Raw genomic sequence first — 16969 nt, 5'->3', positions numbered from 1 at the left:
GTAGTAGAATGGAGTATTTTTTTTCTACAATGATGGTGGTAGAACAATGGACCAGCACACTCCTGCAATGATGCATTCACATGCAGTGTGGATGAAAGAAACAACCGTGGCCTAACTAGATTGAGTAATAAATACTCCTACTAATCCTCACTCAAAAGAAGAAAAAAAGGACGCTAATATCTGGCGACCGAACATCATGGGAGGTGGTCCTGGCGATCGATTCATTCATCTCAGGAGGAGCGATCGAGCGAACTGAATCGTTTGCTGGGGTAAAACCCTCACAGCGGACCCTCCTCCACGACAAAAAGTAGTCGCTAAAACCTTCATTTGGGCCAAAAAGCCTGTTTTCCTCTGACACACTACGAACCTTAAAATTGGTATTTGGACCTCATTTCAAAAAGCTAAAAACAACACAAAAATGTCATGATGTACATGGTAAAAAATGTAGTCATGTTCAAATTAATTGCGTATTGTACATCCCCCAGAACAATTTACAGAAATTAAAAAGTGACATCCTAAAAAATTAGATAAACTACCACAACTCCCAGTATTTCATATGCAACACAAAGATAAAAACACAAGAAAAAATATACGTATATCAAAAACTGCTAGTTGCCATGTGAAAACAAAAACAGTTGGCTGATATGCCAAGGGGTCATTTGTTGGGTAACGTAGCAATAATTCAAAATTTCCCTACGTGTCACCAAGATCAATCTAGGAGATCCTAGCAACGAGAGAGGGGGAGTGCATCTTCATACCCTTGAAGATCGCTAAACGGAAGCGTTACAAGAACGCGGTTAATGGAGTCGTACTCGCGGCGATTCAAATCGCAGAAGATCCGATCTAGCGCCGAACGGACGACGCCTCCGCGTTCAACACACGTACAGCCCGGGGACGTCTCCTCCTTCTTGATCCAGCAAGGGGAGAGGAGAAGTTAAGGGAGAACTCCAGCAGCACGACGACGTGGTGGCAATGGAGCTCATGGTTCTCCAGCAGAGCTTCGCTAAGCACTACGGAGGAGCAGGAGGAGTTGGAGGAGGAGAGGGCTGCGCGAGGCAAAGGGTGCGGCTGCCCCCTCACTATATATAGGGGGAAGGGGAGAGGGGGCCGGCCCCTCTAGGTGGATCTAAAGGAGGAGGCGGCGGCCAGGGGAAACCCTAGATGGGTTTGGGCGCCCCCACCCCCTAGGAAACTTGCCCCCCAAGCCGGGAGGGGCGGCTGCCCTAGGGGTGGCGCCCCCACCTCTCCTGATTACGTGAGAGGGGTTGGGAGGGGCGCACAGCCCCTTCCCCTTGGCCCATAAGGCCCCCCAACGCTTGCCGGGGCCTCCGAAACCCCTTTCGGACATGCTGGCCATAGCCTGGTACCCCCGGAACAATTCCGGACTCCAATACCCTTCGTCCAATATACCGATCTTCACCTCCGGACCATTCCGTAGCTCCTCGTCATGTCCGGGATCTCATCCGGGACTCCGAACAACCTTCGGTAACCACATACTATTTCCCATAACAACTCTAGCGTCACCGAACCTTAAGTGTGTAGACCCTACGGGTTCGGGAACCATGCAGACATGACCGAGACACCTCTCCGGCCAATAACCAATAGCGGGATCTGGATACCCATATTGGCTCCCACATGTTCCACGATGATCTCATCGGATGAACCACGATGTCGGGGATTCAATCAATCCCGTATACAATTCCCTTTGTCTATCGGTATGTTACTTGCCCGAGATTCGATCGTCGGTATCCCAATACCTCGTTCAATCTCGTTACCGGCAAGTCTCTTTACTCGTTCCGTAACGCATGATCCCGTGGCTAACTCATTAGTCACATTGAGCTCATTATGATGATGCATTACCGAGTGGGCCCAGAGATACCTCTCCGTCATACGGAGTGACAAATCCCAGTCTCGATTCGTGCCAACCCAACAGACACTTTCGGAGATACCTGTAGTGCACCTTTATAGCCACCCAGTTACGTTGTGACGTTTGGTACACCCAAAGCATTGCTACGGTATCCGGGAGTTGCACAGTCTCATGGTCTAAGGAAACGATACTTGACATTTGAAAAGCTCTTAGCAAACGAACTACACGATCTTGTGCTATGCTTAGGATTGGGTCTTGTCCATCACATCATTCTCCTAATGATGTGATCCCGTTATCAATGACATCCAATGTCCATGGTCAGGAAACCATAACCATCTATTGATCAACGAGCTAGTCAACTAGAGGCTTACTAGGGACATGTTGTGGTCTATGTATTCACACATGTATTACGGTTTCCAGTTAATACAATTATAGCATGAACAATAGACAATTATCATGAACAAGGAAATACAATAATAACCATTTTATTATTGCCTCTAGGGCATACAATTATAGCCATGATGTTTGTAGCTAAAGTGCCTGCATGAAATTTAATATTTTGCAGTGCATGACAAACTAAAATTTTCATGGTCCGACAATGCAACTTTGTAGGACATAAGGACATTATAATTCTCCCATTTGAAAATGAACTAAAATATGTACATTTGCAAGGCCTTAGAACGAGAAGAATACAAAAGACAACTCTGTTGCGAATCACACATACAAACGGCATCAATCAAACAAAGTCATTCCAACGACCCCGTGTATAAATACATAGGGCTGCAAGCCTTGCCTTAAGGAATTACTCACACATGGTGATCAGATCGCAAGAAGAAATCATTGAAAATGACATAGAAATGAATGATTGACTGATAAAATGTCGTACAATGTTGTTGATTGCGATACACCAATTACAAGTATGGCTAACTTGGAGAGAGATGACCATGGTGATTGATGGTGGTGATGGCTATGGAGATGAGATGGGAAATGACGGCGGCTAGGGTTTGATGATGGCTTCTAGTTCTTTGTTTCAATGACGGGCTCTCCACTGTTGTGAATTAGACGTACCTCTTTTTATAAAGTGTGAATGGTTGGATGCCCTGGTACCGATGGCGAGTGGTACAACCGGTGGTACGAGCGGGCACACTCGTATCATGCGTCATCTTCTGCTCCTCCCTTTCGTGCCTCCTTTCGCCTTGCCTTTGCTCCCACACTTTGTGTTTCCTTCTACATGATGATATTCTTTGATGTTTGGGTCCATTTTCCACGGAACACATTAACCAAGCGGTTTCGTAATTTCTTACATTCATTAGTCATTTGTAGGCAATATCAGATTGATTCTCTCATAAAATCTGGGATTATCCGGTTTTAAACGACGGTATGATGAGTGCAAAGATATCACCCATCACGATGTTATGGTTAGATGTTATTTCGATCTTCTTTATTTTTGCGGATGCATGCATATAAGGTATAATCATAAGTATGTTTGTTTTTTTCAAGTAAGAATGACACATTACTCCACCACAGAACAAAAGTATCAAGGCAATGGATGTCAACTCAATGAAATTAGATGAAAGTAACTTGGTGAAACTTCCATGTGTTCTCGAGTGCGATTTGATCTCTAGCTGTGCATGTATTACTCGCTCAATCTAAATTAATTGACGCAGATTTAGTACAACTCTGGAGAGGGAGTACAATTTTTTATATGAACACACTGGTAGTGGCAGTAGAATAGTGGTGCATGTATTACTCGTTAGCAGAATTAATGATTGGTCTACTTGCTGCACCATTGACTCTTGTTATAATTCGTGTTCTTGCAATTATTCATGTGATCAAATAAACCATCAAACACTCTTTGCAGCTTTTTATAGTGGACCCCTATTGAAACTTATTGACCAATTCATTCCGTTCGTCATTGGGTTTGACGCTCTTACTCATTGAAAAGAGCTGCAATAGATCCCCTATACTTGTGAGGTATCAATGCCCGTGTTCGGATCTTGACGAAGCAGCATGCCAGGGGCGCCCGTGGCCTCCGGTGGAGTAAGCCCGAGCCGGCCTCCCCCCACAGAGGAGGATTTGAACACGCCTAGTGTCTAGTGTCATGACCAAGGTTTAAAAAAAGAGAGCCTTTTTTATTGTAAAATACTTGTAATTTCAAAGTTTCAAGAGCATCTACAGTCGGGTACCCCAAACCCGTCTGAAATGCATGGGTGGACGGCCCGTCACTGGCTGGTCACGAGACTTTGACCCCAGACGGGTGTAGATGCTCTAGTTGTGCACGTATTACTCGCTCTATCTAAATTAATTGACGCAGATTTAGTACAACTCTGGAGGGAGTACAATTTTTTTATATGAACGCACTGGTAGTGGCAGTAGAATAGTGGTGGTGGTACACTCTCGCGACGATGCATTCACGTGCAGTGTGTCTGAAACAAACAAGCGTCGCCAGACTAGATCGAGTAATAATAAATACTCCCTCCTAGTATATCCTCAAAAGAAAACGAACCCTACCACCCACGGTCCGAAGAGGAAAAACCCACCCGCGCGCAACTCTCGTTGCCAAGTTCTATAAATGCCGCCTCGCTCGTCATCGTCGTCGTCCCGTCTGCAACCCAAAAACCGTCCCCTCCTCAGTGGAAAACCAACACCAACACGCCCCCTACCACCACCTGACTCGACTCCTCTCCTCTCCCCTCCCCTCCCACCGCCGCCCCCTACCCCCAAATCCCACCTCCACCTACTCCTCCCCCACCGCATCTCCCCGCCCCCCACGCGGCACGGGCGCGCGGACACGCAGCGCCGACGACGGGGATCGGCGAAGGAGGAGCGCCCACACGTAGCAGCATCGCCAGCGCCCAGCAGGGGGCGGACGGGGCCGACTTCTTTCCTTCCTCCGTCCATCCGTGCGCCCCCGCTGCATTTACACGCGGAAAAATCCACCGAATCTCCCCCGTCACTCGCCTCGTCCGGCGAGCCGGTAGCGGCCAAAACCCCCTCCTTTGTTCCCATCCGCGCCCGCCGCCCGCCCTGAGCTCGCCAGCGGCCGCACCGTGGCCCGGTGGGGAGGCCCCCAATGCCTTTTAAACCCCTCGCCGCCCCCCGCCCCCTCCTCCTGACGCCCCCGATCCCGCCCACCCAATGCCGCGCCACGCCCTCCCCCTCGCGGAGGCCGCCGCCGCCGCCGCGCACGCCGCGCTGCTCGCCCTCGCGCTCCTCCTCCTGCTCCTCCGCGGCGCGCGCGCCCTCGCCTCCCGCTGCGCCTCCTGCCTCAAGCCGCCCCGCCGCGCCCTCGTCGGCGATGGGCCGCCCCTCGCCCCCTCGGCGCCCGCCGCCGGGGGTTCCTGGTACAGGGCCGCCCTCGCCTGCTGCGCCTACGCCCTGCTGGCGCAGCTCGCCGCGCTGACCTACGAGGTCGCGGCCGCGGCGCCGCCCGTCGAGGCCGAGGCGCTGCTGCTGCCGGCCGTGCAGGCGCTGGCCTGGGCCGCGCTGCTGGCGCTCGCGCTGCGGGCGCGCGCCGGCAGGTTCCCGGCGCTCGTGCGGGTCTGGTGGGTGCTCGCCTTCGCGCTCTCCGTCGCCATCGCCTTCGACGACTCCAGGCGCCTCATGGGCGCCGACGACCGTGATGCGGACTACGCGCACATGGTCGCCAACTTCGCGTCGCTGCCGGCCCTCGGCTTCCTCTGCTTGGTTGGTGTGATGGGTTCCAGCGGTGTCGACTTGGAGTTTAGTGATGATGACACCGGTGTCCACGAGCCCCTGTTGCTCGGCGGGCAGCGCAGAGGCGCCGAGGAGGAGCCCGGCTGCCTGCGGGTGACTCCCTACGGCGATGCCGGGATCCTCAGCCTTGCAACGCTCTCATGGCTCAGTCCGCTGCTCTCGGTTGGGGCCAAGAGGCCGCTCGAGCTGGCTGACATACCCTTGCTGGCTCACAAGGATCGTGCCAAGTTCTGCTATAAGGCCATGAGCAGTCACTATGAGCGCCAACGGCTGGAGTGCCCTGACAAGGAGCCATCGCTGGCATGGGCAATACTCAAGTCCTTCTGGCGTGAGGCGGCAATCAACGGCGCCTTCGCCGCGGTGAACACCGTCGTGTCCTATGTCGGCCCCTACCTGATCAGCTACTTTGTGGACTACCTCAGTGGCAAAATTGCCTTCCCCCATGAAGGTTACATCCTTGCCTCCGTATTTTTCGTATCAAAGTTGATTGAGACGCTCACTGCTCGCCAGTGGTACCTGGGCGTGGACGTCATGGGGATCCATGTCAAGTCCGGGCTGACGGCCATGGTGTACCGGAAGGGCCTCAGGCTGTCGAATGCCTCAAAGCAGAGCCATACGAGCGGTGAGATTGTGAATTACATGGCGGTTGATGTGCAGCGGGTGGGGGACTATGCATGGTACTTTCATGACATATGGATGCTTCCACTGCAGATCATCCTTGCGCTCGCCATCCTGTACAAGAATGTCGGGATCGCCACGGTTTCGACATTGATAGCCACCGCGCTGTCAATTGCTGCCTCGGTTCCTGTGGCCAAGCTGCAGGAGCACTACCAAGATAAGCTAATGGCAGCAAAGGATGAGCGAATGCGCAAGACTGCAGAGTGCTTGAAGAGTATGAGAATTCTCAAGCTGCAGGCATGGGAGGACCGGTACAGGATAATGCTTGAAGAGATGAGGAACGTTGAATGCAGGTGGCTCAAGTGGGCTTTGTACTCGCAGGCCGCAGTTACGTTTGTTTTCTGGAGCTCGCCAATCTTTGTCTCAGTCATAACTTTCGGCACTTGTATATTGCTTGGTGGCGAGCTCACTGCTGGAGGCGTTCTCTCTGCTTTAGCAACTTTTAGGATCCTTCAAGAGCCTCTGAGGAATTTCCCTGATCTCATCTCCATGATAGCTCAGACGAGGGTGTCTTTGGACAGGTTGTCTCACTTCTTGCGGCAAGAAGAGTTGCCGGATGATGCAACAATAAGTGTTCCACAGGGTAGCACAGACAAGGCAATCGATATCAAGGATGGCAGTTTCTCTTGGAACCCGTCTTGCTCAACCCCTACACTATCTCATATACAACTTAGTGTGGTGAGAGGCATGAGAGTTGCAGTCTGTGGTGTGATTGGCTCTGGCAAATCAAGTCTATTGTCCTCTATACTCGGGGAGATACCCAGACTGTCTGGCCAAGTAAGTACATGCATAAAAAAAAAGAGTTGATGCTAACTTGAATGATGGTTTAATTACATTTTCCTTCTGCTCCTTATTCAGGTTAGGGTCAGTGGTACAGCAGCATATGTTTCTCAGACTGCCTGGATACAGTCTGGAAATATTGAGGAGAACGTTCTTTTCGGCACTCCAATGGACAGACCGCGTTATAAGAGAGTACTTGAGGCTTGCTCCCTGAAGAAAGATCTTCAGTTGCTCCAGTATGGAGATCAGACAATCATTGGTGACAGAGGCATTAATTTGAGCGGAGGCCAGAAACAGAGAGTGCAGCTTGCAAGAGCACTGTACCAAGATGCTGATATTTATTTGCTTGATGACCCCTTCAGTGCTGTTGATGCTCATACTGGAAGTGATCTATTTAAGGTCTGTACCGATGTTGCCCTTTTCTATTTTTTTAAAGATGCATCTGTTTCATAACATGCCATCCTTTGTGTTGCAGGACTATATATTGGGGGCACTAGCTAGTAAAACAGTAATTTATGTAACTCATCAAGTCGAGTTCCTACCAGCTGCTGACTTGATATTGGTAATAACATTTTTCACACAATCTAAGCACTACATTTTAGTGGCTAATGTACATAGATATGCTGTTTCAAATTTCTATCAGCCTATTAAGTTGTTCAATTTGACGTGTTGTTTATCCATGTTTCTTGATGAGAATAACACAGCAGATTCTGCATGAAAGTTTCACTATCTTCTACTCCCTCTGTCCCATAATATAAGAACGTTTTTGACACTACACTAATGTAAAAAACGTTCTTATATTATGGGACGGAGGGAGTATACAATACTTCTCATTAGACTGTTCATAGGATAATGGGTCCTTGATCACTCATTTGTGCTTTTCTTTTATCATGGCGCAGGTTCTTAAGGATGGCCATATCACCCAAGCTGGAAAATATGATGATCTTCTCCAAGCTGGAACCGATTTCAATGCTCTGGTTTCTGCTCATAATGAAGCTATTGAGACCATGGATTTTGGCGAAGATTCTGATGGAGATATCGCTCCTTCTGTTCCTAACAAAAGATTGACACCAAGTGTTAGCAATATCGATAACCTGAAAAATAAAGTATCTGAAAATGGTAAGTCATCTAATACACGTGGAATTAAGGACAAGAAAAAGAGTGAAGAACGTAAGAAGAAGCGTACTGTTCAAGAAGAGGAGAGGGAGCGAGGAAGAGTTAGCTTAAATGTTTATTTGACATACATGGGGGAAGCCTACAAAGGTTCACTGATACCACTCATTGTCTTGGCGCAAACCCTGTTCCAAGTTCTTCAGATTGCCAGTAACTGGTGGATGGCATGGGCAAACCCCCAAACAGAAGGAGATGCACCTAAGACAAGTAGTGTGGTCCTTCTTGTTGTTTATATGTGCCTTGCTTTCGGGAGTTCATTGTTTGTGTTTGTGAGAAGCCTTCTTGTAGCTACATTTGGTTTAGCTGCTGCTCAGAAACTATTTACAAAAATGCTAAGGTGTGTGTTTCGAGCACCAATGTCATTCTTCGATACTACACCATCTGGACGGATTCTGAATCGGGTCAGTTTGGATCATGCTCTTGCTCCTAATTTCTGCTCGTCTGTGCCTTTTCTATTTTGCACATCCTAATCTTCTTCAATCATACTTCATATCAGGTTTCTGTAGATCAAAGTGTTGTGGACCTTGATATAGCATTCAGGCTAGGGGGATTTGCATCAACAACAATTCAACTCCTTGGAATTGTTGCTGTCATGAGTAAAGTCACATGGCAAGTTCTGTTTCTTATAGTCCCTATGGCTATGGCATGCATGTGGATGCAGGTAAATTTCTAAACTTTCAGGTTTTTTTTAGTGCTGACAATTTTTTGGGTGCTGACATTAACCTGGGATACTTAATTTCTTCAATGGAGATCGTAATGCAAATAAAGTAGATAGCAAGGGTAGGTACACCTAAATGAATCAATAAAAGAACTATGCACACATAAATTTGGCTACCTCTGTCAGTTAACTAGCCAATTAACCAGAGAACAGATGCATATGTTCAGCATGGAAGTATTGAAACTTCTGAAGTAAGCTCATTCTTAAAGCATGAGTATTCAAGATAGCTTGATGATTTTGTGTACCAAATGACTTTTAAAGATCTTCATCACACAATAGATAATGGATGTCCTTGCTACCATGAACTTGCAGAGATATTACATTGCTTCATCAAGGGAGCTGACTAGGATCTTGAGTGTTCAGAAGTCTCCTGTGATCCATTTGTTTAGCGAGTCAATCGCTGGTGCTGCTACTATCAGAGGATTTGGTCAGGAGAAAAGATTCATGAAAAGAAATCTTTACCTCCTTGATTGTTTTGCTCGGCCCTTGTTTTCCAGCCTTGCAGCTATTGAATGGCTCTGCCTGCGAATGGAACTGCTCTCGACTTTTGTGTTTGCTTTCTGCATGGCAATACTTGTGAGCTTTCCTCCTGGAACGATTGAACCAAGTATGTCTTATCTGCTGTCTCACATGCCGTTCTATTGCATTTTATATGATCTTGCTTTACCCAATAGATCACTTGTTAGGTGCACTAGAAAACTTGCATATCTTTTTCAATAAAATATGGTAATATGCTTCTCAATCTAAACAAGCTTTCCAATTGATAGGTATGGCTGGCCTTGCTGTTACATATGGACTCAACTTAAATGCTCGGATGTCAAGGTGGATATTGAGTTTCTGTAAATTAGAGAACAGAATCATCTCTGTTGAGCGTATTTATCAGTATTGCAAGATTCCTAGTGAAGCACCACTGATTATTGAGAATTGCCGTCCCCCGTCCTCATGGCCTGAGAATGGAAACATTGAATTGATTGATCTCAAGGTGAACTTAGTCTGTAGCGATTTATTTGTGACTATACATTTGCTCTTCATTATATATAATCACCAGAAGTATACACTATTTTTTCTTCTTCTAAGCTGAACATACTTCAGTTTTATTTACAGCATCTTATTGTGCTTTTGCTAAATATCATAGGTCCGCTACAAGGACGACCTTCCCTTCGTTCTACATGGAGTCAGTTGTATTTTTCCTGGCGGGAAAAAGATTGGGATTGTAGGGCGAACTGGAAGTGGTAAATCTACTCTCATTCAGGCTCTTTTCCGTCTAATTGAACCATCAGGAGGGAAAATTATCATTGACAACATCGATGTTTCTGCGATTGGCCTTCATGATCTGCGGTCACGGTTGAGCATCATTCCTCAGGACCCTACATTGTTCGAGGGTACTATCAGAATGAATCTTGACCCTCTTGAAGAGCGTTCCGATCAAGAAATTTGGGAGGTACGCCATGGTCGCTTTTATGCTACCCTCATGTTAAATGTGCCATGATCTTTATGGAAGAGAACTCTTTTCTTTCAGGCACTAGAGAAGTGCCAGCTAGGAGAGGTCATTCGTTCGAAGGAAGAAAAACTGGACAGTCCAGGTGTGTTTTAATTTGGAATAGTCAAACACTTGTTCAAATAGTATGAATGACACACTTTGTACTGCAAAATTATATAATTTTTCCCTTGGATATGTGGCTCCATTGCAGTACTGGAGAATGGGGATAACTGGAGTGTGGGGCAGCGCCAGCTTATTGCACTGGGTAGGGCGCTGCTTAAGCAGGCAAGAATTTTGGTGCTTGACGAGGCAACGGCATCGGTTGACACAGCTACAGATAATCTTATCCAGAAGATTATTCGCAGCGAATTCAGGGATTGCACTGTCTGTACAATTGCACACAGGATCCCAACGGTTATCGACAGCGACCTAGTCATGGTGCTTAGCGACGGTACATGCTCCTTAACACGATTGGCCAAGTCGACTTCTCGGTCATTATTTAGATCATCATGAGTTTGTTTCCCACTGCTCGTATATTGAATTATTTCAGTTTCGAGTAATGCTCCTAGCCAAGCAGTACATATTTTGTGACTCATCTCTTCTTATTTATTTCAGGTAAAATAGCGGAGTTTGACACACCCCAGAGGCTTGTGGAGGACAAGTCCTCCATGTTCATGCAGCTAGTATCTGAGTACTCCACCAGGGCGAGCTGTATATAGAGAGAGAGGCTTAGCTTAAATCCCCCACCGAGAATAGAGGCTGGGAGGTAAGGTAGCCGAATCTGCCAGTCTACTCACACCATACAAGTAAGTAGCAACACCAGACAGGAGGATAGGAGAGGTATATGAACGGAAAGAAGCGCCGGGCGCGTTCCCTGACCTGAATAGCCATGGATTCTTCTTCGAGGGAACGCGGCAGGCGATCGAACACCACGGGAGGAGTTGGCGGCATTAACCGGAGCTCTGATGCTTTTGTATGTATAACACTTGTACTGCTTCTCCCCTTGCATGATGGGAAAATGAACACAAATAACGTGGGTAATAAAGGGGGAAATTTTGCTTTCCTTTTTGGCGTCAGATTGGATTGCTTCATCTCTGTGACAGCTCCTGTGTTGTTATCTATCAAAACTGTTCTGTGTTTAGCCTGAAAATGTGATACAGTGGATATATGTATGCAAGGTAGTCAAAATCATGATCCTGAATCGGATCACAGCTCTTCGTTGTCATTGAGCTCCGATGGTAGGAACGCAAACTGTAGGATCTTAACTACTCCCTCTATTTACAAATATACAAGATGTTTTGGATATTTCAATATGAAACAAACATATTAAAATGTGTCAATATACATCTGATTTCTCTACTTCTATAAAAGACTTTGTTGATGACGGTGTGTCTGTCATCCGTCAGATCTGCATCTAACAACTGTGTATAAACTGTGGCATTTTTGCAATAAGACCTCACTTCTCTGCTCCAATTTGCAGAAACCCCATATCTTGAAACCAACCACGTCCCTCCCCCCACATTATCAAAACAACCATGAGGAATATATCTGTGAAACCTAATGCAAGTATACCAAAACTAGTGTTTTTCTTTCAAGTTTGTGAACATGTATTATTCTACTTTGGATCGGTTGCAACGCACGGGCACATTGCTAGTTTAGGAAAAAGTTAGAGAATCTTATTTATGAACGGAGCGGGTAATAGATTCTACTATCATAGGAGTTGGTTTAGATCATGAAGTTGTAGAATTGTATGATAAAATTGCGATTCCAGCAACCTGTATGTAGGTTCTGGTTTAGATCTTCAGTGGACTTAGTACATACTCACTTCCTCAGAAGGAGAACTAGTTGGGGAAATGCAAAATGCTGGGACGTAGTAGAAACTAGACAGCCAGAGCGACACTTTTTTTTTGTAGGCACAACACTGCAATTGTGATATAAAAATACCCAGCACTACAAATCCTCTTGCAAAGCTTTATCAAAAAAAGAAAAAGAAAAGAAAAAAAGAAGGTACATCCTCACTTCCTTAGGAGAACTAGTTGGGGAAATGCAAAATGGTTCTGGTTTAGATCTTCAGTGGACGATATCAGTAATACTCACTTCCTCAGAAAAACTAGTTGGGGAAATGCAAAATGCTGGGATGTAGAAACTAGACAGCCAGAGGGACACTTTTTTGTAGACACAACACTGCAATTGTGATCTAAAAATACCCAGCACTACAAGTCCTCTTGCAAAGCTTTATCAACATACGTACTAACCAATATTCTCACCACATACAATGTACATGAATAAGCAACAGGGATAGACCACAAAGGCGACGCGGCCTAGCACCGCTCATCACCATCCCAGTTATTTTTCTCCTTCGGTCCGGTCGGGCCTTCCTCCTCGTACAGCTCCGCAGGAAGACTGTCGAATATGGCTTCCGCCGTGAACCGGAGGAAGAACGGCAAGAAGCTAAGTACCGTGTCCACCTCTGACCGTGAGTTGTACGTCAAGGTCGGGCCCCACTCCCTCATGTACTGCAGCCAGCACGGTTCCACCACGGCGTCTCCAAGGTATTCTGCCGAGATGATCTTATACCTCGTGCTCGAATCAATTGACAGGTCGCTCCGTGCGACATCATTTCTTAATCCGACGCCGAGGTTTTCAGAGCCCTGCAGGTAGCAGCCAGGGTGCGCGTAGCTTGCATGCCCATTCCTCGACGAATACACGATCGCCTTGTTTCCTGAGATGAACTCCAGATCGCAAGCGTCCACCCATCCTCCCCCGCTGTGCTCTGAGTAGTAGACAGATGAGAGTTCTCCAGAGAAGTTACTTATGCGGAGGGTGAAATGCTCCCAGTCTCCCGTATGCCTGCCAACCTTCTGCAGAGCAAAGCTTGCAAGTCCAACCTTTATCGTTGCTGGCCCGTTGAACGGACAGAACACCCACATGGCAATGTCGGTGAAGGTCCCTCCATGAGCCGGCTTAACATGAGCATAGAGCTCGGCACTCTTCAAATTGCCAACTTTGACAAACTCACGCGTATCATCATCGGGGAGGTCAATCCAGTACTCACCGTCATTTGTCCCACCAGCAGGCAGGTTTGAGCCACCAGCAAGTATTGGATCTCCCATTTTCATATCTTTCTTGTTCAGTGTAGCTCCATTCTCAAAGAACCAAGAAACTGATGACGGCAAGTATTTCTCTTGTGGGTGGAAGAAAACAGTTGGGCCATAGTGCTTGATTAGTGCATGAATCTGCTCTAGATCAGGCATGGCTCTCAAATTCGGGTCGCAGTTCTTCAAGCAGGGAATGCCTGATTCCTGACTGTTAACTGAATTTGTTTCACAGAAGAATGTACCAACAGGTATACCTCGTCCTGCTGTCCCTCGGTGGCAAGGCCTCGTCTTCCAAACTTGGCATGTACGTTCCACATTAACGACTGACCTAAAGTTTTCACATGGATCCGTGAGGTCCTGTCGCACACACCGGACCGCCTCCAGTGAGGGCTTCTTTGGTCCTCTAGTAACCACATAGCCAAGGGCTTCATAACCCTCAGGGGGTGATGGCAACCAGAAGCAACCGCATTCACTATTGTCATCTTCATACACACCAGCATTAGTCCAAACGAGGGTGTAATCTAATGGTTTCTCAAGAGCAGGCCTGCTATTGATTAACTGGCAGCTAGCCGTTTCCCTTGCAACAACAAGAGAACCCTGTAAAAGCCGGTCATTTTGTTGGGCATAGTGGCCAAGGCAGTGGAAACCATCAGGAACCTCTTCTGGCTCATAGAACGTAGCTCCAGAGTAGCTCCATATATTCCGGAATTGGGTAATATTTGCAATATCAAGTTCTCCTATGCATATCACGCCCTTTGCGAAGTCCCGTCCTGTAAAGTAGTTGCTAGACAAAGTTACTACAAGGTCCAAGTGTTCAGCAAAGCAAATAAATTTGGCAAAGCAACCAACAATCAGTTTGAGAAACAAATACATTGTTTTGCACATGCAATTATTCGTTTTATACTAAAGAAAAATGAAGGAAATTGCAACCCCGACACAACAAAAAATCAAAAAATAACGAGTCCGGGTAGCCTGTACAAACTTAAACTACAGATTTCACTTCTTGAATGAGCCAGTTACAGTTCTCATGATATATGATCACAAATTACTCTTGCCCCACAAAGAATACCTTTGAGGCTACGACCGCCACCTTCTAAAATGATATGCCTTCCAAGTAAAGCACGGTGATCCTATCTAAGCCACTTCAAGCGCAAGTAACAAGAGGTACCCACTACGACAAGCTATGTACAAGAAATTCCCTTGAGGGAATCCATCTTTTTTATAAATTTATTAACCACTGTGTTCATTCAAGAATATGTACCGGGAAGTGAAATCTGCATAGCATAGCAGGACAGAAATAAACTAATCAGGATAAATTGTAGTATTGTTATAACCGTATTAAACTCCCCCTTTGGAAAGAAATAAACAACAGAACAGTCAATGATGATAATAATTGAACAAGAAAGTAGTAATCAACAAATTAAGTAGGGACTCATACAAGTGAGTACTACTTCCAATCATGAAGCTGCATCAGGCCAATCATCAATCAATGGTCATAAGAAAACGATCCACGAACTGATTCGAGAACTGATAAGAGAGGAGAAGGCGTCAGAAACCTTGCGGCCACGCGGGCAAGGGCGCCGGCAGCTGGAACGGCTCCGGCAGCCGGGCCGCGGCATCTCCCCCGGCGCCGAACAGGTCGCCGCAGCAGAAGCAGCTCCACCCGCCCATCACCGACCGACTCCTGCCTTTCCCCTCTCAGCTCCTCTCCCCGTACTATTATAGGTCAGCCGGCCGCTGGATCCGGACTCCGGAACTCCGGTCAAAGGGGAGCGGCTCGGCCATTAGATAGCTGGGATAAATCGCCGGCCCGGCGGGGTTGATGGCGACACCGGGGAGGGCTCGGATCCAGTCAGGCTCGGACTGGGCGGCGGCTTTTGTTATCAGGAGAAAAGAAAACACAGGTCGTCGCTTTCGGCGTTGGAAAATCAGAACCTGTTTGGGCTTGCCGTGCACGCACACACCTGGTTTTGCGCCGTGCGATTTGGACTCAAAATGCGCATATTATGCGAACAGCAAAATACACCGTAATTCTAAAACTATCTTTTTTTATAACACAGTATATATACAAACGCTCATACATACGTGCATACGCTCACCGCTAATCTAAAACTATCTGAGAGTGTCAAGTTAGTCATAATAATATTATGAAAAAAATGCATATAATATGCAATACTTGGAGTACATCTAGGAGTGTTTTAGCAAACTGAATTTACTACTCCCTCCGTTCCTAAATATATCGTTTTTAAGAGATTTCAATATGAACTACACACGGATGTATATAAACGTATTTTAGAGTGTAGATTCACTCATTTTACTATGTATATAGTCCATATTGAAATATCTGGAAAGACTTAAATTTAGAAACAAAGGGAGTAAGTGTTAGGGCATCTCCACCAGCAAATTCCCTTCGTCATCCCGTTCGCCAACTGGTGGGACCAGTCTGCGGACACGGATGCGGGAAGCGGCCATCCAACGCTGCCCACATGCATTTCAAAAAGGGTTTAAACAAACCGGACGAAATTCAAACAAACTCGACTGATTTCATTCAAGTTCATATATAATTTAAATAAAACGAACGATATTTCGATTATTTAACTAAAACAATAAAAAATACCTAAAACCTACCACCTCAGACGAACAGCCGCCTTGTCCTGCCGCACCGTCGTAGTCGTCCGTGCTGTCGTCGTCGTCGTTAATGTCGTCCCTCCAGCAGCTAAAGGGCGTCGGAGGGCCACAACAGCCTTGTCCGGCGGCTGCCTGCCGCTCGCGGAGGAGCCGGTCCGTCTCCTGTTGCGTGGTGTGAAAGGCCGCCTTGGCCACTGTCGATGGCGCCAGCCTTGCCCCTGCCGGCGTTGGTAGAGGAGTTGCTAAGCCACCACTCCTCGTCGATCTTGGCGAGCTCGTCATCAAGGCGGCGACCACCGTCTCCGGGTGGTGACGGAGTGGCCGAGCGCCCACGCGGCGACGAGGTCCGGGTCGTTTCGGACCCATTCCGGTGCCACGTCGCTCTTAGCGAACGTGGAACGGCGACCAGCTAGCATTGCGCCGGTCGTACCGTGCCTGCTGTCTCGCCCCTCGCCCCTCCTCGGATACGACGACCCTCGAGCCCAAGGCACCATCGCAACCACTGATACGTCTCCAACGTATCTATAGTTTTTGATTGTTCCATGCTATTATAGTATCAATTTTGGATGTTTTATATACATTTACAAGCAACTTTATATCATTTTTTGGGACTAACCTACTAACTTAATGCCCAGTGCCAGTTGCTATTTTTTGCTTGTTTTTGACTTTGCGGAATACCAATACCAAACGAAGTCCAAATGCCACGAAACTTTTTGGAGATTTTTTCTGGCAATAAGAGACCCGAGAAGCTTCTGGAGCCCATGAGAAGATGGAGGAGTGGCCCACTAGGCACCAGGGCGCACCATAGGCCCCTGACGCGCCCTGGTGGG

At 47.2% G+C, this 16969-nt stretch overlaps 2 protein-coding genes across 2 annotated transcripts; one reads left to right on the top strand and one right to left on the bottom strand.

Annotated features, from left to right (window-relative positions):
• Positions 1-4465: 4465 nt before the first annotated feature.
• Positions 4466-11489, top strand: LOC109768164 (ABC transporter C family member 13). Its single transcript, XM_020326898.4, has 11 exons — positions 4466-7039; positions 7121-7441; positions 7518-7604; positions 7942-8616; positions 8712-8876; positions 9246-9540; positions 9701-9915; positions 10069-10374; positions 10453-10516; positions 10625-10864; positions 11029-11489. Exons 1-11 carry the CDS (start codon positions 5006-5008, stop codon positions 11130-11132), a joined length of 4506 nt encoding a protein of 1501 aa, XP_020182487.3. The 5' UTR covers positions 4466-5005; the 3' UTR covers positions 11133-11489.
• Positions 11490-12143: 654 nt separating this feature from the next.
• On the bottom strand, positions 12144-15452 carry LOC109768165 (hypothetical protein At1g04090). Its single transcript, XM_020326899.4, has 2 exons — positions 15068-15452; positions 12144-14281 (listed from the first exon to the last, which is right to left on the bottom strand). The coding sequence occupies exons 1-2, from the start codon at positions 15180-15182 to the stop codon at positions 12735-12737; spliced, it is 1662 nt and encodes a 553-aa protein (XP_020182488.1). The 5' UTR covers positions 15183-15452; the 3' UTR covers positions 12144-12734.
• Positions 15453-16969: the final 1517 nt, after the last annotated feature.

Source organism: Aegilops tauschii, chromosome 4 (assembly GCF_002575655.3).
Source record: "Aegilops tauschii subsp. strangulata cultivar AL8/78 chromosome 4, Aet v6.0, whole genome shotgun sequence".
NCBI classification, from domain to species: Eukaryota; Viridiplantae; Streptophyta; class Magnoliopsida; order Poales; family Poaceae; genus Aegilops; species Aegilops tauschii.
The sequence above is the reverse complement of the archived record's forward strand: the minus strand, read 5'-3'. Positions and strand labels throughout refer to the sequence as shown.